This window comes from Ranitomeya variabilis, chromosome 1 (genome assembly GCF_051348905.1).
Source record: "Ranitomeya variabilis isolate aRanVar5 chromosome 1, aRanVar5.hap1, whole genome shotgun sequence".
NCBI classification, from domain to species: domain Eukaryota; kingdom Metazoa; phylum Chordata; class Amphibia; order Anura; family Dendrobatidae; genus Ranitomeya; species Ranitomeya variabilis.
In genome coordinates this window covers 582,618,975-582,644,173 of record NC_135232.1, presented here as the reverse complement: position 1 = coordinate 582,644,173, position 25,199 = coordinate 582,618,975, and the positions used below count along the sequence as shown (strand labels likewise).

General features: G+C 47.2%; 1 protein-coding gene across 7 annotated transcripts in view; it reads right to left on the bottom strand.

Moving 5' to 3' along the window:
• Positions 1 to 25,199, bottom strand: part of HORMAD1 (HORMA domain containing 1) — an 85,078-nt gene that overhangs the window by 22,532 nt on the left and 37,347 nt on the right. For 6 of the 7 annotated variants that reach the window (XM_077257717.1, XM_077257720.1, XM_077257695.1 and 3 more), the window contains one exon: positions 13,137 to 13,217. The exons of the other annotated variant lie outside the window; for it this stretch is intronic. In XM_077257717.1, coding sequence (XP_077113832.1) covers positions 13,137 to 13,217 — 81 coding nt within the window. The remainder of the gene's footprint in view (positions 1 to 13,136; positions 13,218 to 25,199) is intronic. 7 annotated transcript variants of the gene reach the window in all.

The window sequence follows — 25,199 nt, the reverse complement described above, 5'->3', positions numbered from 1 at the left end:
CTTTTATCACTTGAAAATTTAATCCAATTTTTTATTTTGCGCTTTCTTTATTTCCCTCCTTTTCCCGATAGCCTTAACTTTGAAAGATCTTTTTTTGTGGGATGAATTGTATTTTTTTGACACCGTTCGGCGTTCACTAAAACTCCCAAACGTTACAAAACAGAAAGAGGGACCAAACTATGAGGAGTGCTACGCCCTCTGAGGCAACATTTTGCCACATCTTAATCCACGCTAATTTACCATTTCTTTCTCCCCTGGCCGGAGGAGTTGTCAGAGGGGCGCTGGCAGTGAAGGACAGTCAGCAGACGCCTGAGACTGCATGGCGTAGACCCAAATCCAGGTCTGTCCGCTGCATCTGGAACAGTAGGGACCAGAGATGAGCGGATGGATTTACGGGTTCTGGTCCAGTGTCCAGGTCCAGTGTCCTGGCGGCTGGAGGGGAGCAGCGAATCTCTTACCTTCACGGCATTTGATAAGCCAGGGCAGGAGCAACGTCATCTGTGCTTCCGTTGGGATCTGAGAATTTTTTTTTTTTCCAGCTCTGGCTTGTCAAGAAAAGGAGGCTTATTCGCCATGCAATGCTCCTCTGGGAAATTTAATATGCAAATTGCCTCTTCAGAGAAAAAGAGGACTTGAACTCTATAGCGCCACCTGTTGGAAGTAGTGATCCTACAAGTCACAATCAACCCTTTAACGAGTCTTGGAATATGACTTAGGACAAAAGCCAAATCAGTATCTCAATTTGCAGACATGGTGTTTCGGCTGTTGGCCCTCGTCAGTGCGAAGTATGAGAACTGATTTGGCTAGGTGAGAGGCTCTGGACTGAGGTCTAAGTCCTCTTTCACACTTGCGTCGGTACGGATCCGTCGTTAAGTGTCGGCGCGACGTACCGACGCAAGATGTGAAAATGTGGCACAATGTGGGCAGCGGATGCAGTTTTTCAACGCATCCGCTGCCCATTCTAAAGTCCGGGGAAGAGGGGGCGGAGTTCCGGCCGCACAAGCGCGGTAGGAAATGGCGGATGCGACATACGAAAGGGAACGTTTTTTCATGCTGACGGTCCTCCAAAACACGACGCATCCAGTGCATGACGGACGCGACGTATGGCCATACGTCGCGATCCGTCGGCAATACAAGTCTATGGGAAAAAAATGCATCCTGCGGGCACATTTGCAGGATCCGTTTTTTTCCCAAAACGACGGATTGTGACGGACATCACGCGACGCAAGTGTGAAAGAAGCCAGGCCTCTTTCACACTTCTGTTTTTCAGCTCCCGTCACAATCCGTCGACGCAATGCGTCGTGCCGACGTACCGAAGCATGCTGTGAAAAAAAGCACAATGGGGGCCGGGGTGCAGTTTTACAACGCATCCGCTGCCCCATTGTAATGTCCGGGGAGGAGGGGGCGGAGTTCCGGCCGCGCATGCGTGTTCGGAAATGGCGGACACGACGCACAAAAAAAGTTACATGTAACGTTTTTTTGTGCCGACGGTCCGCCAAAATACGACGCATCCGTCGCACGACAGATGCGACGTGTGGCAATGCGTCGCTAATGCAAGTCTATGGAGAAAAAAACGCATCCTGCGGGCAACTTTGCAGGATGTGTTTTTTCAGCGGAAAACCGCTGCAAAGACGCATACACAACATGTGCACATAGCCTCGACGGGCCCGTCAGAAAGACGGGCCCAGTGCACACGTTTTCCACAATCTGCACAGGATCTGTCATTTCAACATCCTGGACGAGGTGGCGGACAAAGAGGAGGAGGATCATGGGGATGAATATTTATGGGAGGAGGATGCTTCTCAGGGGGCAATAGAAACTGGTGGCGTTGCAAGGTCAAGTACAGGGTTTTTGCGGGACACAAGTGATGTTGATTTGCAAGAAAGTGCTCCTCAACCCAGCACAAGCAGTGAATTGACACCTGGAACATTGGCCCACATGGGTGAGTATGCCTTGCGTATCCTAAAAAGGGACCCCCACATTATCAAAATGATGACCGATGACGATTACTGGTTGGCCTGCCTCCTGGATCCACGATATAAAGGAAAATTACAAAATATCATGCCACATGAGAACCTTGAGCAAATATTGGCTACCAAACAAGCAACTCTTGTAGACCGTTTGGTTCAGGCATTCCCAGCACACAGCGGCAGTGATGGTTCTCACACGAGCCGTAGGGGGCAACATGGCAGAGGTGTTAGAGGTGCACAAATCCGAAGTGGCGTTGGACAGAGGGGTTTTATGACCAGGTTGTGGAGTGATTTCGCAATGACCGCAGACACGACAGGTACTGCTGCATCGATTCAAAGTGACAGGAGACAGCATTTCTCCAGTATGGTTACGAACTACTTTTCCTCCCTTATCGATGTTCTCCCTCACAGGTCATTCCCCTTTGATTACTGGGCGTCTAAAATAGACACCTGGCCTGAATTGGCAGAATATGCATTACAGGAGCTCGCTTGCCCAGCTGCTAGTGTGCTATCAGAAAGAGTATTCAGTGCTGCTGGTTCAATACTGACCGAAAAAAGGACTCGTCTGGTTACCCGAAATGTTGATGATCTAACCTTCATTAAAATGAACCAATCATGGATTTCAAATTATTTGGCCCCACCTTCCTCTGCTGACACGTAGCTTGCCTGAAAAATGTCTTGCTTTTGGCCTCCTCTTACTGACTGCTCCAATTCCTCCATTTGCAGCTGCTGAATGTCCACCATAGGCAATTTTTATACCTCCCTAAATGGGCTGACTCCCCCCACAGGGCCGTGGTCACCACCTGGTGCAAGCACCCGTGCGAGTGCCGTTTGCCTGGACAGGTGGGTGTGCAGACTCTTGGACGACGGCACTGGCACAGGGTCCCTCATAGTACAATGAAGTGTCTCTGATGGTGGTGGTGCACAACCAACGTCAGACACACCGTCGTAATATGAGGGGCCCTGTGCCAGTACCGCCGCCCACGAGAGAGTGTTCTCCCCCAGCTCGAACAGTGCTCTACCACTTGCAATACTTACCTCTCCCTGCTCTACCACTGTGTAGTCTGGGCTGTTAAATCCTTCAATGGAACTGCCAATACAAATTTGTTGAAATGATAGATGATAGTTAAAATATACAGGGGCCCTGGCCTCCATTTAGACCAGTTAATACTTTGCGCCTACTACCACTGTCTGCTACTCAGCAGAGGAGCCCACCCCTGTACCTAGCTATGCCACCTGTTTATTTATGAACAATTGTTTGGCAGGCATTTAGCCCACTTTATTATTTGGGCCTACTAACTGTGTCTGCCACTCATTACAGTTGTCCTCCACTGAACAAAGCAGTGCTGCCTGTTTAGTCCAGTTACCACATTTGAACTGCATTTAGCCTACTTTATTATTTGGGCCTAATAACTGTGTCTGCCGCTCATTACAGTTGTCCTCCACTGAACAAAGCAGTGCCGCCTGTTTAGTCCTGTTATCACATTTGAACTGCATTTAGCCCACTTTATTATTTGGGCCTATATCTGTGTTTCCTCCTCATCCTGCCCATTGCCCAGCCACTGCTAGATGAGCCTGCTGGTACATTGACCCAGACCACTACATTCCCCTTTCACTCTACACAGCCCTGACCCTGCTGAAAGTCAGGTTCCCCTTCCTGCATACTATACCACCTTACATGGGGACAAAGAGGAAGGTGCAGATGAAAGTGCAGGTTCCTTCATCAGGTGGGGGGGCATACTCGTTGGCGACGTCACTGGCACAGGGCCCCTCATAGTACGCAAAAGTGTCTCTGCCGGTGGGAGGCGCCACCCGCCGTCAAACACACCGCCTTACTATGAGGGGCCCTGTGCCAGTGCCAATGCCAACGAGTGGGCCCCCACTGCTTGCTCATGGTTCACAGCACTTGCAAAGTTGAAATACTTACCTCTCCCTGCTCCACCGCCATGACGTATTCTGCGTTTCCTGGGCCCACGAAAATCTTGAGCCAGCCCTACCCCCCACAACGTTAGCCAAATGACCCCCAGTTTTCAATGCCTAACTATTATTATAAAGTAAATAAGATTGACAAGCTTAAGCAATAAGAATTTATGTTTTTGGCATTAAAATGGGCACTGTAAGTGTTTTCCTGTCCTCCACTCACTGCCGACTTTGATTCCCCATTGACTTGCATTGGGTTTCGTGTTTCAGTCGGCCCCCGACTTTACGCAATAATCGGCCTATTTCACCCGACCTGACTTTTGACAAAGTAGGGTTTCGCGAAACCCGACTTGATCCGAAAAAAGTAAAACTCTAGATCTGAAGTCATTTTTTTGTGAAAAAAGTTAAATGTTATTTTGTTTTTCAAAAAATTGCTGTGAAGCACCTGAAGGGTTAATAAACTTCTTGAATGTGGTTTTGAGCACCTTGAGGGGTGCAGTTTTTAGAATGGTGTCAATTTGGGGTATCTTCTATCATATAGACCCCTCAAATTTGGGTTCCACAATTGTGCTGATGTAAAGTAGACATGTGAGAAATGTTATTTATTAACTATTTTGGTGACATACAGTTGTGCTCAAAAGTTTACATATACCGGTAGAAATTTTTCTTTCTTGGCCTATTTTCAGAGAATATGAATGAAAACACCAAATTTTTATCCCATATAGCTCTATAAACCAAAAATCTATCATATAACAAAAAACAAGCTTTGATACCACCATATATCGATTTTATTTATTTTTTAAAATGATCTTTTATTAATAATGCAACTTGTTAATGAATAACTTAAAAAGGTAGAGCAAATTTAGGGTGGGTAACCCAGGGAATACAGAAAGTCAATACATATTACTACACAGGCAAGTGGTTATAAACCATAATTGGAAAATCATACTACATAGTCCACTTTATCACATACAATCAGTGGTTCCAACATACAGATATAGAGTCCTCAAAATGGTTAGTCCTCAGTGAGAAAAATACAAGCACAACTGAGTGTGGTGGGTCCCTGGGTGTTTCAGGTAATTATACTTTACTATATGTAACATGCGGGCATTTTTGATAGCGGTATTACATTGGTATTATGTGTATATTGCATGCTCCGTCCAATAATCTACAGTATTACTTTGTTATCACTGGATGCTTTTACAGATGTGTTTTACGTTGTGCTGTGGAAAGAAACTAGTCACATGACTATCATATCAATAAGGTGATATCTCAGTTGTGCTTGTATTCGAATTATGGTTTGTGACCACTTGCCTGTGTGGTATTATTATGCATTGACTTGCTGTATTCCCCAGGTTACCCACCCTAAATCTTACTGTACCTGTGGGATTTTGCTCTACCTTTTAAAGTTATTTTTAACAAGTTGCATTATTAATAAAATATATATATTTTTTGAAAACAGAGAATATGAAAGATAACACCAAAACTTTTTCTCCACTCATGGTTAGTGGTAGGGTGAAGCCATTTATTGTCAAACTGCGGTCTTTTCTCTCTTTTTAAATCATAATGACAACCCAATACATCCAAATGACCCTGATCAAAAGTTCACATACCCCATTTCTTAACCCCTTCACCCCGAAGCCTGTTTTCAACTTCCTGACCAGGCCATTTTTTTCAATTCTGACCACTGTCACTTTATGAGGTCATAACTCTGAAACGACTCAACGGATCCCGGTGATTCTGAGAATGTTTTTTCGTGACATATTGTACTTTATGATTGTGGTAAAATTTCTTTGATATGATTTGCGTTTATTTGTGAAAAAAATGGAAATTTGGCGAAAATGTCGCAATTTTCAAACTTTTAGTTTTTATGCCCTCAAAGGGCCACTGTCACCCCCTCCAGCCGTTATAAACTAAAAGAGCCACCTTGTGCAGCAGTAATGCTGCATTCTAACAAGGTGGCTCTTTTAGTTTTTGCTTCTGTTATTCCCTCAATAAAGCGTTTTATAATTTTCCCCAAATACCTGTCTTTGTACCTGGAGGCGGGTCTGAAGCCTCCTCTGTGAAGCGCCCAACTGCCGTCACTCATCTCTTCTGGGGCGATGGTCGCCGCCCCCTGAGCGCTGTTATCTTCTGAAATCCGGCGCCTGCGCTGTGCGTGCCTGCCTGGGGCAGGCGCATTGAGAATTGCCCGTCATAGCTCAGATGCCGGGTTCCGTTCTGCGCCTGTGCGGGCAGTGCGGCCAGCCTGTTGCTGAATCCCTGCCCCACACTGTGTTATGCATTATGCACAGCGTGGGGCTGGGATTCCTGGGCATGCGCACTGCGCTGTTCAGACGCCCCCCCGGTCCCCCACCTTCCAGCGTTGCCGTAATATACAGGTTTCCTTGCCGGCATTTGGAACAGCTGCACAGAACAACGCTGGAAGGCGGGGGACCTGGGGGAGCGTCTGAACAGCGCAGTGCGCATGCCCAGGAATCCCAGCCCCGCACTGTGCATAATGCATAACACAGTGCGGGGCGGGGATTCAGTAACAGCAGGGCCGGCGTCAGCACCCGGCGTACCCGGGCAAGTGCCGGGGCCCTGGCGAGACAGGGGGGCCCATTTAGGGCCGGCGTTAGGGGCAGGCTGCCCGCATGCGGCCCCTGAGGCAGACATCTGCGGTCCGAGGTGCACGCTAGAAGAGAGGAGGCAGAGGCAGCACGGAGCTCTGGGACTTTTGCAGCTGCTGGAGAGCCGCCCACAATCCGTCGCCATGGATACGCAGAGCAGAGTGACTTCCGACTGTCCAGTGCCTGGAGAATGAGCCGAGCGTCGCCAAACAGGAAGTGTGCAGCACCTGCTACCTGGAACAAAGGATTGTGGGGGCCGGGGGGATGCAGAGCCTGGCTGGGAGGACAAGGTATGGGCTCTTATATACTGATTGGGTTGTGTTATATACTACGTGGTGGGCTGCTATATGCTACGTGGGCTGCTATATACTACATGGGCTGCGCTGCTATATACTACGTGGGCTGCTATATACTTCTACGTGGGCTACGCTATATACTACGTTGGCTGCTATATGCTACATGGGCTGCGCTGCTATATACTACGTGGGCTGGGCTGCTATATACTACGTTGGCTGCTATATACTACATGGGCTGCGCTGCTATATACTACATGGCCTGGGCTGCTAAATACTACGTTGGCTGCTATATACTACATGGGCTGCGCTGCTATATACTACGTGGGCTGGGCTGCTATATACTACGTTGGCTGCTATATACTACATGGGCTGCGCTGCTATATACTACGTGGGCTGGGCTGCTATATACTACGTTGGCTGCTATATACTACATGGGCTGCGCTGCTATATACTACATGGCCTGGGCTGCTAAATACTACATTGGCTGCTATATACTACATGGGCTGCGCTGCTATATACTACGTGGGCTGGGCTGCTATATACTACGTTGGCTGCTATATACTACATGGGCTGCTATATACTACGTGGGCTGGGCTGCTATATACTATGTGGGCTGCTATATACTACATGGGCTGCGCTGCTATATGCTACGTGCGCTGGGCTGCTATATACTACGTTGGCTGCTATATACTACATGGGCTGCTATATACTACGTGGGCTGGGCTGCTATATACTACGTGGGCTGCTATATACTACGTGGGCTGTGTTATATACTACGTGGGCAGTGTTATACACTACGTGGGCAGTGTTATATACTACATGGGCTGCTATATACTACGTAGGCAGTGCTGTATACTACTATGTGGGCAGTGCTGTATACTACTGTGTGGCTGTGCTATATACTACTATGTGGGCAGTGCTGTATACTACTGTGTGGGCTGTGCTATATACTACTGTGTGGGCTGTGCTATATACTACTGTGTGGGCTGTGCTATATACTACTGTGTGGGCTGTGCTTTATACTACTGTGTGGGCTGTGCTATATACTACTGTGTGGGCTGTGCTATATACTACAGTGTGGGCTGTACTGTATACTACTGTGTGGGCAGTGCTGTATACTACTATGTGGGCTGCGCTGTATACTACATGGCTGTTCTATAAACTACGTGGGCCTTGTTATATACTATGTGGCTGTGCTATATACTATATGGGCTGTTATATGATACGTTGGCTGTGCTATATACTACGTGGCTGTGTTATATACTACGTGGGCTGTTATATACTACATGGCTGTGTTATATGCTACGTGGCTGTGCTATATACTACGTGGGCTGTGTTATATACTAAATGGCTGTGTTTATATGCGATCATGAATTGTGGTATGTGTTAAAGGGGGGGCCCACTGAGACTCTTTCGCCCGGGGCCCTCAAAAACCTGGAGCCGGCCCTGAGTAACAGTCTGGCCGCACTGCCCGCACAGGCGCAGAACAGAACCCGGCATCTGAGCTATGACGGGCAATTCTCAATGCGCCTGCCCCAGGCAGGCATGCACAGAGCAGGCGCCGGATTTCAGAAGATAACAGCGCTCAGGGGGCGGCGACCAGCGCCCCAGAAGAGATGAGTGACGGCAGTTGGGCGCTTCACAGAGGAGGCTTCAGACCTGCCTCCAGGTACAAAGACAGGTATTTGGGGAAAATTATAAAACGCTTTATTGAGGGAATAACAGAAGCAAAAACTAAAAGAGCCACCTTGTTAGAATGCAGCATTACTGCTGCACAAGGTGGCTCTTTTAGTTTATAACGGCTGGAGGGGGTGACAGTGGCCCTTTGAAGTAGAGAGTCGTATCATACAAAATAGTTAATAAATAACATTACCCACATGTCTGCTTTACATTAGCACAATTTTGGAAATATAATTTTTTTTGTTAGGAAGTTATAAGGGTTAAAAGTTGACCAACGATTTCTCATTGGTACAAAAAAATTTGCAAAACCATTTTTTTAGGGACCACCTCACATTTGAAGTGACTTTGAGGGGCCTACATGACAGAAAATGCCCCAAAGTGACACCATCCTAAAAACTGCACCCCTCAAGGTACTCAAAACCACATTCAAGAAGTTTATTAACCCTTCAGGTGCTTCACAGGAATTGGGGGTAAATCACTGTTTGGACGCATGGCAGAGCTCGGAAGGGAAGGAGCGCTGTTTGACTTTTCAATGCAAAATTAGCTGGAATTGAGAAAGGACACCATGTCGCGTTTGGAGAGCCCTGATGTGCCTAAACAGTGGAAACCCCTCACAAGTGACACCATTTTGGAAAGTAGACCCCCTTAGGAACTTATCTAGATGTGTGGTGAGCATTTTGAACCCCCAATTGTTTCACTAAAGTTTATAATGTAGAGCCATGAAAATTAAAAAATCATTTTTTTCCCACAAAATGATCTTTTAGCCAGCAATTTTTTATTTTCCCAAGGGTAACAGAAGAAATTGGACCCCAAAAGTTATTGTGCAATTTGTGCTGAGTACGCTGATACCCCAAATGTGACGGGGAACCATCGTTTGGGCGCATGGCAGAGCTCGGAAGGGAAGGAGCACTGTTTTGGAATGCAGACTTTGATGGAATGGTCTGCGGGCGTCACGTTGTGTTTGGAGAGCCCTTGATGTATCTAAACAGTAGAAACTCCCCACAAGTGACCCCATATTGGAAACTAGACCCCCCCAAGGAACTAACCTAGATGTGTTGTGAGAACTTTAAACCCCCAAGTGTTTCACTAAAGTTTATAACGCAGAGCCGTGAAAATAAAAAAAAAAATGTTTCCACGAAAAATGATTTTTTAGCCCCCAAATTTTTATTTTCACAAGGGTAACAAGAGAAATTGGACTGCAAAAGTTGTTGTCCAATTAGTCCTGAATTACGCTGATACCCCATATGTGGGGGTAAACCACTGTTTGGGCGCATGGCAGAGCTCGGAAGGGAAGGAGCACGTTTTACTTTTTCAACGCAGAATTGGCTGGAATTGAGATCGGATGCCATGTCACGTTTGGAGAGCCCCTGATGTGCCTAAACAGTGGAAGTCCCCAATTCTAACTCCAACCCTAACCCTAACACACCCTTAACCCTAACCACACCCCTAACCCGAACACACCCTTAACCCTAATCCCAACCCTAACTACACCCCTAACCCCAACACACCCCTAATCCCAACCCTAATCCCAACCCTAACCATAACCCTAACCACACCCCTAACCCTGACACACCCAACCCTAATCCCAACCCTAACTACAACCGTAAACATAATCCAAACCCTAACTCCAACTTTAGCCCCAACCCTAACTTTAGCCCCAGCCCTTACCCTAACTTTAGCCCCAACCCTAACCCTAACTCTAACCCTAATGGAAAAATGGAAATAAATACATTTTTTAAATTTTATTATTTTTCCTTAACTAAGGGGGTGATAAAGGGGGCATTGATTTACTAATTATAGTGGGTTTTTATAGCGGATTTTTATGTTTGGCAGCTGTCACACGCTAAAAGTCGCTTTTTGTTGCAAAAAATAGTTTTTGCATCACCATATTTTGAGAGCTATAATTTATCCATATTTTGGCCCACAGAGTCATGTGAGGTCTTGTTTTTTGCGGGACGAGTTGACGTTTTTATTGGTACCATTTTCGGGCAAGTGACATTTTTGATCGCTTTTTATTCTGATTTTTGGGAGGCAGAATGAACAAAAAACAGGAATTCCTGGATTTCTTTTGGGGGGGGGGGGGGTGTTTACACTGTTCTGCATGTGGTAAATTTGATAAGACAGTTTTATTCTTCGGGTCAGTACGATTACAGCGATACCTCATTTATATCATTTTTTTATGTTTTGGTGCTTTTACACAATAAAAACTATTTTATATAAAAAATAATTGTTTTTGCATCGCTTTATTCTGAGAGTTATAACTTTTTTATTTTTCTGCTAATTACGCTGTATGGCGGCTTTTTTTTTTGCAGGACAAGATGACATTTTCAGCGGTACCATGATTATTTATATCTGTCTTTTTGATGACGTTTTATTGCACTTTTTGATCGGCAGTATGATGATAAAGCATTGTTTTTTGCCTCATTTTTTTTTTACGGTGTTCACTGAAGGGGTTAACTAGTTGGATTGTTTTATAGAGCGGGTCGCTACAGATGCGGCGATACCAAATATGTGTACTTTTATTGTTTTTTTATTTACATAAATAAATGGATTTATTGGAAAATATTTATTTATTTTATTCTTTTTTTTTTTTTTACTTTCTACTTTATTGTCTCAGGTTGGGACATTACTATATAAAGTCAGATTGCTGATCTGACACTTAACATAGCATTGTGTCAGATCTGCGATCTTACAGGCAGTGCAGGAGGCTTTTGCTGGCATGCCACCTCAGTGAAGAAACCGGAAGGAGCCTCGCGGCCATTTTGGATCCGGGGTCTCCATGGAGACCACAGGAACAACGTGATCGCATTGCGTTGTCCCGGTGGCAGAACGCAGGGAGCTCTCTCCCTGCGCGATTGTTCTCTGTGCCGCTGTCACTACTGACAGCAGCATCAGAGTGATTAAATGCCCACGATCGGCGCTAGCTAGTGAGACCGCGCGATCGTGCCGCCGTACTAGTACAGTTGTATATGGATACACCTAAATAAAATGGGAATGGTTGGTGATATCAACTTCCTGTTTGTGACACATTAGTATATGGGAGGGGGAAAACTTTTCAAGATGGGTGGTGAGTGGTGACCACAGTGGCCATTTTGACATCAGCCATTTTGGATACAACTTTATTTTTTTCATTGGGAAGAGGGTCATGTGACACATCAAATTTATTGAGAATTTCACAAGAAAAACAATGGTGTGCTTGGTTTTAACATAACGTTATTCTTTCATGAGTTATTTACAAGTTTATGACCACTTATAAAACGTGTTCAAATTGCTGCCCATTGTGTTGGATTGTCAATGCAACCCTCTTCTCCCACTCTTGACACACTGACAGCAACACCGCAGAAGAAATGCTAGCACAGGCTTCCAGTATCCATTGTTTCAGATGCTGCACATCTCGTATCTTCACAGCAGACAGTTGCCTTCAGATGATCCCAAAGATACAAGTCTAAGGGAGTCAGATCGGGACACCTTGGTGGCCATTGAACTGGCCCACGACGAACAATCCACTTTCCAGGAAACTGCTCATGTAGGAATGCTCAGACCTGACACCCATAATATGGAGGTGCACCTTCTTGGTCTGATGGGACTGCCAGTGCAGTCAGGATCCAAGTCTGCAATGTTAGAGCTTCTATATACAGTATGATATCACTGTCATGCATTAGACCAGAACAAAGACCCCCATGACATGTCTAAGCCCATCCCACTCACTATCAGTGTACATGGGTGTAGAATAGTTGGGTGTAAATATTTTACACTTAAGAGGAAAAGCATGTTGTGGCAGAACGCGAAACACAAAAATAGAAGGTGCGTATTGTAGTATTTTGGCTAGGTTTGGGTCAATCTGATTTTGCAGGAATATTACAGACCGTGCATTGGAAAAAAAAAAATTGGAAAATGTTGATTAACTGTTATTGCTTCTTTCATTATTTTATGGCTTTATTTTTTACAGGTATAATTTTCGGCCTCCATATGCCAGGGTCCAGGGCTTAGCACTTACATATTTAGGAGAGGTACTTTCTTTAAGGTCGGAGTCACACTACCGTAGAATACAGGCGAGTGCTATGCGAGAAAACATCGCATAGCACTCGGACCAGTGTTAATCTATGGGGCAGCTCACATCACCGTATTTTTCCTCAGGCGTATTTGACGTGAGTGTAAAATCACAGCATGCTGCAATTGTACTTGCCCATGTAAGCCTATGGGTGCAAGAAAACCTCAGACACCACACAGACCATCCGTCTAGGTGGCGACAACTATGCACACATTTTCTTCATTTCAGCCCATTGAGCAATATAATTAAATGGGGAAAATCAGTGAGAAATGTAAAGCCATAAGCATGTCATACGGATGTCATACAGATACATGGGTGGGAGAAAATTGCATCACTGCTGTGCAAACGCATTACACACGGATGACCATACGGAGAACAGTCGTGCGACTTTCGGCAGGGAGACTCGGACTGATTTTGCAGACTGTAATTGTGACGCCGGCCTATATCTTAAACTCCTCTGGCAATATTTAGAATAAGTTTCCCACATTTTGCTTGATCTATCAATAGTAATATTCACGTACCAGACTAATTTATCAAAAACTCATTCATTGGTTGGGATCAATAAGAAATCACTAAGCTTCATTTGATTGTTGTGACTTTGACTGACCGTGTCTGGAACAATTCGTCCGCTCCGAGTCTTTCGGCCATCCGTGGTAGAGGTGGAAGCGGCTGGCATGGACACATTTTGCTAAAGAAGCCATAGTAAAGACTTATTAGATATTATCATTTGTTGGAAAATACACAATAGCAGAAGCCCAGCCACATAGTAGTGCCAAGGTAGCAGCCGTGAAGTGGTGGGGGGCCACAGCAAGCACCCAGCTACCATGGAAATCTATGGGCACCTCACAACTTCCCCACAGCTGACACCTGAAATGGCATGACACCTGAATTGCACTCCTAAATGGCGCTCGTTTACAGGTAAAACAGCAGAGATCAGACCAGAGGTAGCTCCGGTCACTGCGGATCTATTTTTTTATTTATTATGCTTTGCTTATATTGCACTATCTTATTCTGCAGCACTTTACATACATCATCACTGTCCCCAATAGGGCTCACAATCTAAATTCACAATCAGTATGTCTTTGGCATGTTTGAGGAAACCCACGCAAACACAGGGAGAACATACAAACTCCTTGCAGATGTTTTCCTAAGGGCTCATTTCCACATGCGAGGCACACGTCCGTATCTCGCATGTGGAAACCAAGCTGTGGAGCTGGCACTCCAGAGCGGAGCGTGCGGCCGCATAGGAACACATGGAGCTGCACAGCTCCGCTCCAAAGTGCCGGCGCCAGAGCTTGGTTTCCACATGCGAGATACGGATGTGTGCCTCGCATGTGGAAATGAGCCCTTAATGTGATTTTAACCCAGGATCCCAGCGCTGCAAGGCTGCTGTGCTAACCACTGAGCCACCGTGCTGCCCATTAGAGTAAGGTGCCAGGTGTATGTCACAGCTCACCTCCCCCCTCCTCCTGCACAATGACTGATAAAATCTCTATACACTAGTGCGGCTTCCCAGGGTCCTGGTCGTCGCAGTAGTATTGCTTTCCTCTCGGGGAGAGTGATGCTACGTTTGGAGGCAAAGAAGGATAACTGCATCCAGGTATCACAAACATGCAACACATTTCACACTTCAGACCACCAGGGGGAGCTTCTGCTCCTATTTATTAGGTCACTCCCCATATATATATATATATATATATATATAACTGGTAGTCTGTAGGGAAACTTAGTCAGTTCCAGACAGGAGTCAGTTCCTGGCAGAGCTCTAGACAGGAGTTCTGTAGTTCCAGACCAGAGACTAAGGAGGATGGAAGGTTAAAGGAGCTGTGCATGCCCTCAGAGCTGCAGCTCCAGGAAAAAGACATTGAAAGACAGAAATGTATTGCAGTGAGTGTGAAGGAAGTCGAAGCAAAGGAGAGGATACCAGAAGGGCACCAGCCCCGCTCAAGCTGGCTCCTTCTGAGGCGCAACATCCCGGTAGCTGGAACACCGAGGGAGTAAGGACCTCTACACCTTATTTCAAAGACCAGCAGGACAGCTAATTGCAGGTTACCTGTCCGCACCTACACCCAGGAGGCACGGTGACACCTACAGAGCCGGGTTATCTAAGAGACCCTATAAACAGGCTCAAGTCACCAGTCATACATGTATTGTCCTATCTTATATGGGGGACAGAGAGAACGAAACACCACATCTGTGAGACCCTTATGTGAAGCCATAGGCAGTAAGGGACTACACCACCGCAGCGCAAGGGAAGGCTACTGATTTCCACCTGGACAAGGGGACTCCGGACTTGCCTCCAAACTGGCCGGACTCTGCATGTACTGTGATCTGGAGACCTAGACTGTGGATGCTGAATCTTCAGTAAAGGTAAAGAGAGTGCAACCTTGTGTCCTCGTTCTTCTCTGCGCCTCTCACCATCCACCGTCTACACACTGGGACGCCCTGGGGACATACTTCACCTGTGGGAAGGTATACCATCTAGCTGCCATAACATCACCCCAGCGGACCCCTTAAAGCAGCATCGGTCACCCTGACCGAATACCACTGGTGGCGTCACGAACATAAACTCTATCCCTTTAAAGACCTTTCCCTTTTACATGGACGTCCCAGGGCCACGGACCGGGTCAGCCACCATGATATTCCCCTGTGAACTGCAGGACCCGGTACCGAGTACCCCCTTGCCCTGACTGGGCGCTCCACTAGATAACACAGAATCCACCATTCACAATAGATGGTCACATCTCACCTCTTCCTCCTGTTCAATGACTGATAACACATCTATATATGTAACGCCGGTGTTCCTGCATGGTTACCCTCCTTCCTCCTGACATGCTCACCACTTCGACCGCCCAGCTGTGTCCTCTTCTCCAGCTCACGCTGCCGCTCCCGTGTCCCAGGGCCTGGGTATGCATGTGCACGATGCGCAGGTCTCCTGGCAGCATAAGTATTTAAAGCACCTTCATCTGTTGGGAGGTGCCTGAGAACATCAGTGTTTAGCTTGTCTGCAAGCTGCTAAGTCCTTTGTCAGGTCCCTGTTCTCGTACCTGTCCTGTCACTCTGAACCTAAACCAGTTTTGCCTTCCTGAATCCATCTAGTCTGAAGGAGCACCAGAACCTTTTACCTGTCCATTCAATACCTGTACCAGAATCCTTACCGTCTGAACCAGCACCAATGTCCGTCTGTCTAGTGGTCTCGAATCCGAACCAGCATCAGTATCTGGTCCTGCCTTAGTACCAGGGACTGCCCTGGAGAGGTATTTGGTGGCTACCTGCAGCTCAATTCTAACCTCATCATCAGAGGCTCTAGTGAAGACCAGGTAGTTGCTTAGTTACACTCTTCCAAGGTAAGCCCGGCCCGTGGCTCAGTGGGTCCACATCCACCAGCACGACAGTTTGCTCAGGCCATGGACCCCGCTGACCCCAATACCTTACCCCCCACTCTCTGAGTTATTCCAGGAGATAACCCATCAAAGGGATCAGCAGGATAAAATCTTGGCCTACTTACAGTCTTTTAACACCCGTTTGGACACCCTGACATCGACTGCTTCATCCACTCCAGCCCGAGTTGCAGCAGTGACTGAGCAGCCAGCAACCAATGCACCCGGAGCTGGTCCTCGTCTATCTACTCCACCACAATATGATGGAGATCCTGAGCAATGCCATTTGTTCATTAATCAGTGCAGTCCGTTTCCGAAACCCTGTGTTACGAACTTGGCTAGAACAATGAGGTGGTGGTAACTGCCTTCTAGGAGGGACTGACCAGAAGAATTAAAGACGAACTGGCTGGTCGAGACATCCCCACTACTCTAGATGATCTAATTTACCTGGCTATCCCTATAAACCTCAAGTTCCAAGGACACTCCAGAGAGATGGCACGTGAGAGAAAAACGCTATGCCTGGCTCTGTCTTTCCAGAGGCCTCTCTTTCATCAGCAGTCCGCGTCAGCTGTCTCCCCTGAAGCTATACAAGTTGACCATGTAAAGCTCGACAAGCAACGGCAGGAGATCTGTTGAGCCAAGGGATAGTGCTACTACTGTGGTAGCACGGGACACATGATCCGCTCTTGTCCTAGGGCAGTCTAGGCTTTGTTGGAGAGGCTACCCAAGGTGAAAGTAATTCCTCTCTTCCATTGACTCTGTTCGTATTAATGTCAAGAAGAATGATGGAACTCTCCGGCCTTGTATAGATTACAAAGGCTTTAACCAAAACATGAGCAAAAACAAATATCCGTTGCCACTGATTCTGGAATTGTTTGATCTTCTTAAGGTACCGTCACACTAAACGATATCGCTAGCGATCCGTGACGTTGCAGCGTCCTGGCTAGCGATATCGTTTAGTTTGACACGCAGCAGCGATCAGGATCCTGCTGTGATGTCGCTGGTCGCTGAATAAAGTTCAGAACTTTATTTGGTCGTCCGATCGCCGTGTATCGTTGTGTTTGACAGCAAAAGCAACGATACCAGCGATATTTTACACTGGTAACCAGGGTAAACATCGGGTTACTAAGCGCAGGGCCGCGCTTAGTAACCCGATGTTTACCCTGGTTACCAGCGTAAAATGTAAAAAAAACAAACAGTACATACTCACATGCGTCCCCCGGCGTCCGCTTCCCACACTGACTGAGCGCCGCAAAGTGAAAGTGAAACCACAGCACAGCGGTGACGTCACCGCTGTGCCCTGCTACTGCCGGCGCTCAGTCATTGCAGGAAGCGGACGCCGGGGGACGCATGTTAGTATGTACTGTTTGTTTTTTTTACATTTTACTCTGGTAACCAGGGTAAACATCGGGTTACTAAGCGCGGCCCTGCGCTTAGCAACCCGATGTTTACCCTGGTTACCCAGGGACCTCGGCATCGTTGGTCGCTGGCGAGCAGTCTGTGTGACAGCTCTCCAGCGATCAAACAGCGACGCTGCAGCGATCGGCATCGTTGTCGCTATCGCTGCAGCGTCGCTTAGTGTGACGGTACCTTTAGAGGTGCTAAGATCTTCACCAAGCTCGATCTAAGAGGAGCATACAACCTAATCCGCATACGCCAAGGCGATGAAAGGAAAACAACTTTCAACACCTGAGATTGTCACTACGAGTACTGTGTTATGTCCAAGAATTCAAGAATGCCATCTTCAGAGATCTCCTTTACTGTTCTGTGGTGGTTTATCTGGGTGATATCTTGATTAGAGTTATGTGAATTTGCTCGTGTCCCTGCTTATTCAGCAAGCTACAGCGCTTACCGAATAAGCTGCAGAGGTGGCCTGGCTTCCTGGATCGCTCTGGCCGATCAGCTGTTCGGCACTGCAGCTTCACGTGTGGCGGCTGTGTGACAGTCAGACACATGCATGGAGAGCCTGTTTGTTGGGCTCTCCATGCATGTTTCGAGACTGTCACACAGCAGAGACACATGCAGCTATGTAGCCGAACAGCTGATAAGCGCTATAGCTTGCCGAATAAGCAGGGACCCAAGCAAATTCGCTCAACTCTAATCTTGATCTTTTCTTCATATCTGCCCTCTCATAGAAGGAATGTTCGCCAGGTCTTGCAAAGATGTAGGAAGAATCACCTGTACACGAAATGTTAAAAATGCATCGTTGAACAGTCCACTCTACCTTTCCTAGGTTATATCATTTCTGCCACGGGATTGAAGATGGATCTTGAGAAGTTGTTTTCTATTCTCAAATGGCCGAGTCTAACTGGCGCTAACGCAATTTAGCGATTTTTGGGATTTGCCAACTATTACAGCCAGTTTATTCCTCATTTCTCATCTCGTACAGCTCCCATTTCAGCAATAATCTGCAAGCGGCCAATCTGAGAATCTGGACTTTGGAGGCTGAGGATGCATTTCTCTCTCTAATATAGGCCTTCTCTTCAGCTTCAGTGCTACACAGACATAAGATCAGCAAACAGTTCTTTCTGGAACTAGATGCTTCATTCTCTGGAGCAGGAGGCGTTCTGACGTAGAAGTCTTCCTCTGATCGAATGGTAACTTGCTTTTTCTTCTCCAAGGCCTTCTCTGCCCCTGAACTAAACTACTCGATAGGCGATCAAGAGTTATTGCCAATTAAGATGGCTCTAAAGGAATGGCCTTACTTACCCAAGGGGCAATCCAACCAGTCGTCATATCCTCCGACTATAAGAACTTGGCCTACCTGTAGTCTGCACAAAGGCAGAACCCGCACCAAGCTAGGTGGTCACTGTTTTTTGTCATGAAAAACATGGAGACAAAAGACACATGGATCCACCATGTTATCAGGCAGGAGATAAGGTGTGGCTCTCCTTTAAAAACATCTGTCTCAAGGTTCCATCTTATAAGTTGGGTCCTCGCTTTACCTGTCCCTCAATAGATGTGCCTAACTCTTTTCACATATCTCTCCTCAAACCAGTCGTCTTAAGCCACTTCTTCAAGGATCCTGGTTCTACTCCTGCACCAGTCAGCTCTGAGGATCTCTTTGAGATGGAGAGCATTCTTGCAATGGATGATAGGTAAGACCTTTTTTCATGTGGATTGAAACGGGATCGGTTCCTAAGAGAGATAGTCGGAGCCCAAGGAGAGTATTCATGCCCCACTGATTCTGGAAAGATTCCTTATGGGCTTGAAAAGGAGGCGTACGGGGGAAGTACTGTAACGCCAGTATCCCTGCATGATTCCTGTCTGCTCACTGCCTCAACCGCCCAGCTGTGTGCTCTGCTCCGACTCCCGTTCCAAAGGCCTGTGCACGCTGCGCAGATCTCCTGGCAGCATGCTAAGGGACCGTGCCCTCTTTGCTTCTTAAAGGGTAGCGTGCAGTCCTGATGTGTCCCCAACTAATAGCTAGGAAGTGCTAGGTATTTAAGGCATCATCGCCTGTAGGGAGGTGCCTGAGTAACTGCATTGTCAGCAACCTGCTAAGTCTGTTGTCAATTGTCAGGTCCCTGTTCTCGTACCTGTCCTATTGTCATGGACGTGGTTGTGGAACCACTGTACCTCGGACCACGGAGAGCCTGGAGGGGCGTGACTAAGCGAGCACTGGACTGTTCACTAGAGCCACTGATGGTGAGGTTAGGCTTGGCTCCCATTGCATGCCAGGTGCCACTCCAGGACAGACCAACGGACACTCGGCAGCTGGACCCGCAAGGACAGACTGGATGGTGCAGCAGACAGAGTTCGTATCAGAGTGCAGCAGGCAGAGTTTGTATCAGAGTGCAGCAGGCCGGATCTGCACCAGAGTGCAGAAAGGACTGGTACGCAAACTTACGCAACTTAGACTGCAAAACAGGAAGGTTGCTCAGGCACCTCTCCAGTGGGGAGGAAGCAATATATACATACTGCCCCACAGCCATTGGCTGGGAAAGAAATAGCAAGTACATGAGCTGGCCCTTTAAGAGGGTAGGAGCACGTGCGTATGCTCTAATGACATGGCTAGAGGCCTGGTTGGAAGCTCTGGTGGAAGCATGCAGAGCACGAGAAAGGGGAGACCCAACCGCAGCGCAGGTGAGTGAAGTGACATGCCGGAGACCCTGCCTGTCACAGCAGGGATCCGGCATGGTGCTAACATCTATTACTCTGGACCTAAACCAGTACTGCTTAATTCAACCTGTCTAGTCTGAACCAGCACCTGAAACTGTTATCTGTCCTTTTAATACCTGTATCAAAACATGCACTGTCAGCACCAGTGTACATCCTGTTTAGTGTTCCCGAATATGTACTGTTTGAACCAGCATGAGTATCCGGTCCTGCCTTAGTATCGGGGCCCTTCCTTTAGTGGTACCCGTCGGCTACCTGAAGCTCAAGCCTAATCTCACCATCAGAGGCTCTAGTGAAGACCAAGTAGTCGCTTAGTTACACCCCTCCAAAGTAACCCTTGCCTGTGGCGCAGTGGGTCCACATCCATCAGCGTGACAATATACAGGATCCACAATAGGTGATATCACAGCTCACCTCCTCCTGTACAATGACTGATAACAACTGTAAATACAGAGGACTGCACAGGATCCACCATTCACAATAGGTAATGTAACAGCTCACCTCCGCCTCCTGTATAATGACTGATAACACCTCTACACTGTGTGCAGAATTATTAGGCAAGTTGTATTTTAGAGGATTATTTTTATTATTGATCAACAACTATGTTCTCAATCAACCCAAAAGACTCATAAATATTAAAGCTTAATATTTTTGGAAGTTGGAGTGGGTTTTTTTAGATTTTGCTATCTTAGGAGGATATCTGTTTGTGCAGGTAACTATTACTGTGCAGAATTATTAGGCAACTTAATAAAAACCAAATATATTCCCATCTCACTTGTTTATTTTCACCAGGTAAATCAATGTAACTGCCCAAAATTTAGAAATAAACATTTCTGACATGCAAAAACAAAATCCCCCAAAATTAGTGACCAATATAGCCACCTTTCTTTATGATGACACTCAACAGCCTTCCATCCATAGATTCTGTCAGTTGCTTGATCTGTTTATGATCAACATTGCATGCAGCAGCCATCACAGACTCAGTTTTCCCTCTCTGTAGATCTCACATTTTATGAGGGACCACAGGTTCTCTATGGGGTTCAGGTCAGATGAACAAGGGGGCCATGTCATTATTTTTTCTTCTTTGAGGACTTTACTGGCCAGCCACACTGTGGGGTAGTTGGAGGCATGTGATGGAGCATTGTCCTGCATGAAAATCATGTTTTTCTTGAACGATACCGACTTCTTCCTGTACCACTGCTTGAAGAAGTTGTCTTCGAGAAACTGGCAGTAGGTCTTTCGACCCTGTTGGCTATTTGCCATAAAACACTTGATTGTTCAGTGATCACGCTTCAAAAGTTTGGCAATTTCAAGACTGCTGCATCCCTCTGCAAGACATCTCACAATTTTGGACTTTTCAGAGCCCGTCAAATCTCTCTTCTGATCCATTTTGCCAAAGGAAAGGAAGTTGCCTAATAATTAAGCACACCTTATATAGGGTTTTGATGTCATTAGACAACACCCCTCCTCATTACAGAGATGCACATCACCTGATTTACTTAAAGGGAACCTGTCACCCCGTTTTTTGAAGATGAGCTAAAAATAGCATTAAATAGGGGCAGAGCTGGGCGTTACATTAGTGTCTTTGTGTGCCTTTATAACCTACCTAAGCTGCCGAAATACCTTTGTAAAGTCGCCGTTTTCTGCTGTCACTCACTGGACTAGCTTCTTTTTCAAGTAAGGCCGGGGTCACACCAGAGAGTTTTACGGACGTATGAGAGGCGCAAAAACTACATATTGCACACAGACCAATGATTCTCTATGGGACAGCTCCTATCTGCCGTATATTTATCTGCCGTATTTTACGTGCGTAGAAAATCGCAGCATGCTGCGTTTGTCAGCGTATTGCGCAAAAAATCCGCCAATGAAAGTCTATGGGGGCGAGAAAAATACGGATTACACACGGACCAACAGTGTGACTTGCGAGAAATACGCAGCAGTGTTCTATAGAAAAGCCGGTAATTCAGCGCGGTGTACAGTAAAATCACACTGACAGGTTAGAATAGAATAGATAGAATAAAGGTCTACACATATTATAGGTATTGTGGTGCAGTGACCAATGTTACAGTCAGGGGGCGCTGTGTGTGCGCTTCAAGATGCGCTTGGAGGCATAATGGTGATGAGAGAAAGTCCGGCAGGATTATAAATGGCCGGTGTGTGTGTCGCAGAGGAGGTCACTCTGCGCTGTCAGTCTGAAGTTAAGTTGGTGTGCTGGGACCTGTAGTCCCACGTGTGATTGTGTAGTTCTAATGGGAGATTGGCAGGGCTAGTTATGAGAGATGGGAGGGTCAAACTAGCCACACACACCCACACTCCCCCCCAGGGGAGTGGTTACAGGTATGTAATGTGACCAGGGTGTGGGTCACATGGTTCCTGTGCAAGGTCATGGACGGTCGGTGTTGGAAGCTCCTGTGAGTGGAGTCTTCCTGGAAGCACCTGAGACCATGGACGAGGTGTTGGATTGTCCTGGTATGGGCTGGAGTCCTGCAAGCACCTGGTAAGAGTGTGAGTCCTGGAATGGTCAGGGTGTTGGATTGTCCTGGGTTGGACTGGAGTCCTGCAAGCACCTGGTAAGATCATGGACTGATGGCCTGTGTGTTGGAAGTGCCTGTGATTGGACTTCCTGGAAGCGCATGGAAAGGCTGCAACTAAAGAGCCTGTGACGGCTTCTGTATTGGGGAGGCTACAGTTCCTACTGTGGGTCTGGACTATCCGAGGTGCCCTGGTCACAAGGACGGTGATCCCAGTGAGGCAGCTTTCCCCTGTGAACCAGCACTGGCAGGAGTCAGTATACTAAGCCGGATCTCCTGTAAGGTAACTCCAGGTAACAAGGGGTTACGGGCAGACAAGGATCTGCCATTGGAACAGACTATCGATGGTTAATGTGTTCCGTTGATGTAAATAATGAACTGTTTGTGTTATGGTTTATGATGTTTAATAAACCGGAATAGACTGTTTAAGTGGAGAAATCGTGCCTGAGTGCTTAAATTCCATGCCAAGCCAGTGTCCCCCAACACACTCAGGTAGCGTATCACCACATTTGGTGTTTCGAATGCAGGCAACGGTCCAAGAAGCACATGTTGCAGCGCTGGTCTGATCTGAGCCAGAGGAGTAAACGGTCTGAGAACCGTGTGTAACAGACAGGAGTCTGTGCTGACTGGGGTCAGTGAGAGACTGTGAAGTTTTTTTTCTCAAGTCAGCTTGCTGTGGCTCGGTGAGGTCACGAAGTTTGCTGTGGCTCGGCGGGGTCACGAAGGTGACAAGCGGCTTGCTGTGGATCGGCGGGTCCATGAAGGTGACAAGCGGCTTGCTGTAGATCGGCGGGTCCACGGTAGCAGCAGCTTGTGATCAGCACCCGGAGGGGCCAGTGATTTGGGACTGCATCAGGAGCTGTAGCATTGCCAGCAAGAGCTGGTGGAGTATTGAAGAAAAAAAATAAAATAAAATTGTGCTCCAAGGTTGTGCAGACTCTTAAAGGGCCAGTGCAAGGCCAGAGTCACATTGGTGTACTGTGCGATCTGGGGCCTGAAAGTATTGTGGGGAGTCCACGGGGTGTACCCCAGGGAAGGGGTGGTGTCCCTAATAGGGTGGTGTCCGAAAAAAAAAAAAAGGGGCGGTGACCCAACCAGGGATGGTTGCCCAAAAGGGGGCGGAGTCCCAAAAAGGGGTGGCATCAAAAAGGGAGTTGGTGTCCAAAAGGGGTGGAGTCCCTTAAGGGGGTGGTGACCCTGAAGGGGGCAGAGGCCCAAAAGGGGGTAGAGCCTCCTGAAACTAAAAAGGTGGCACAAACGGACTGTTGCCAGACACAATGGTACTATGTGTGTCCAATTTGCCATGTGAACTACCCTCCTGGTAAGAAGCTGCGTGGGTGTGTTCTAGAGTTGAACGCAGATATAGAGGATGTTTTTGGTCTGGTTGATTCGGTGACCCAGGTGAGGGCTGTAGGAGATAAATTTGTTATGTCTGAAAGAAAGATTGAGGTCACATGCATCCATGGGGACACTAAGGTTTATTCAGTGGCCTTAGTGCAACTCGAGACGGCCAGGGGTCTTACAAGTCTGGAGGCCACCATAGTTCCTAACCTACCTTGTCCGGTGATAGTAGGCCGGGACTGTAAGTTATTCTCAGACTTGTGGGAGGAGGGCGTTCCTCTACAGCAGGAGGATGGAAGTCTCTCTGTTGTTTCAGGGGCATACATTAAGTCAGTAATACATCCCAGAATTGACGGGTCGGACATCGGCGTGACCAGTGTGAAGGGTTCGTCTGCCCAACTTACTGACATGATGTCACCTGACATGTACCCCAAGATGACTGGTAGTGGTGTGTTAAATAAAACCGGTGTAGCTGACACCCTATTAGAAAGCAAGTTGAGCGTTCACCATGTTGTGGGGTGTGACACAGAGTCTGGGGGTGACTGTGACGTTTCATTACCAGTAGCAACCACTAGAGCTGAGTACGAGGTTGTGCGGACAGAAACACTGACACAGGGGAACGACAGTGCTCCACAAGGTAAAGTCAGGATGGCAGGGGCAGCCATAACAGAAATTATGACCTGTGTAAGGGGCGACTGCGGGTTACAGGATGACCGATTGGGTGGTGATGACTCCCATTCAGATGATGATGCCAGCGGAAAAGAGTGCAGTATAGCTGACTTAAGTACAAGTGGCAAGTCTTCCTCCCATCGCCGGAGACGTAAAAGAGGCAAAGGGGCTGAACAAATTGCACCCTCTGAGAAGGTTGATAAAGAGGAGGTCCAGGATCTCACTAATGAGTTGTCTCATGAGAAGCAAAAGGTAACAGATTTACAGGCCGAGTTAAGGCATCTGAGACAAGCAGCTGAGCACAGGGTGGATGAGCTGGAGAAGGAAGTCTCTGAGCTCTGAGGTCACCTGTCAACGTGGCAAAGTGTGAATAAAGCCTTAAGGGAAGATGTGGATGTGCTCAGGGAAGCATTAAATGGTCTTCTGCAAGAGAAAGAGTTGGTGGTTGCAAACTTATCGTGCCGGTGCCAAAGTGGTAACGAGGTGGAGCTGTCAGTGCCCATCCTGGCCAGGGATCTGGAAGAGTGCAAAGCGGAGGAAGAATTGGCGCAAAAAAACAGAACAAGACAGTCACCCGGTCGTGGCAGATGTCTTAATGGAAAGGTACATGGAAGAACAGAAGCCGTCTGT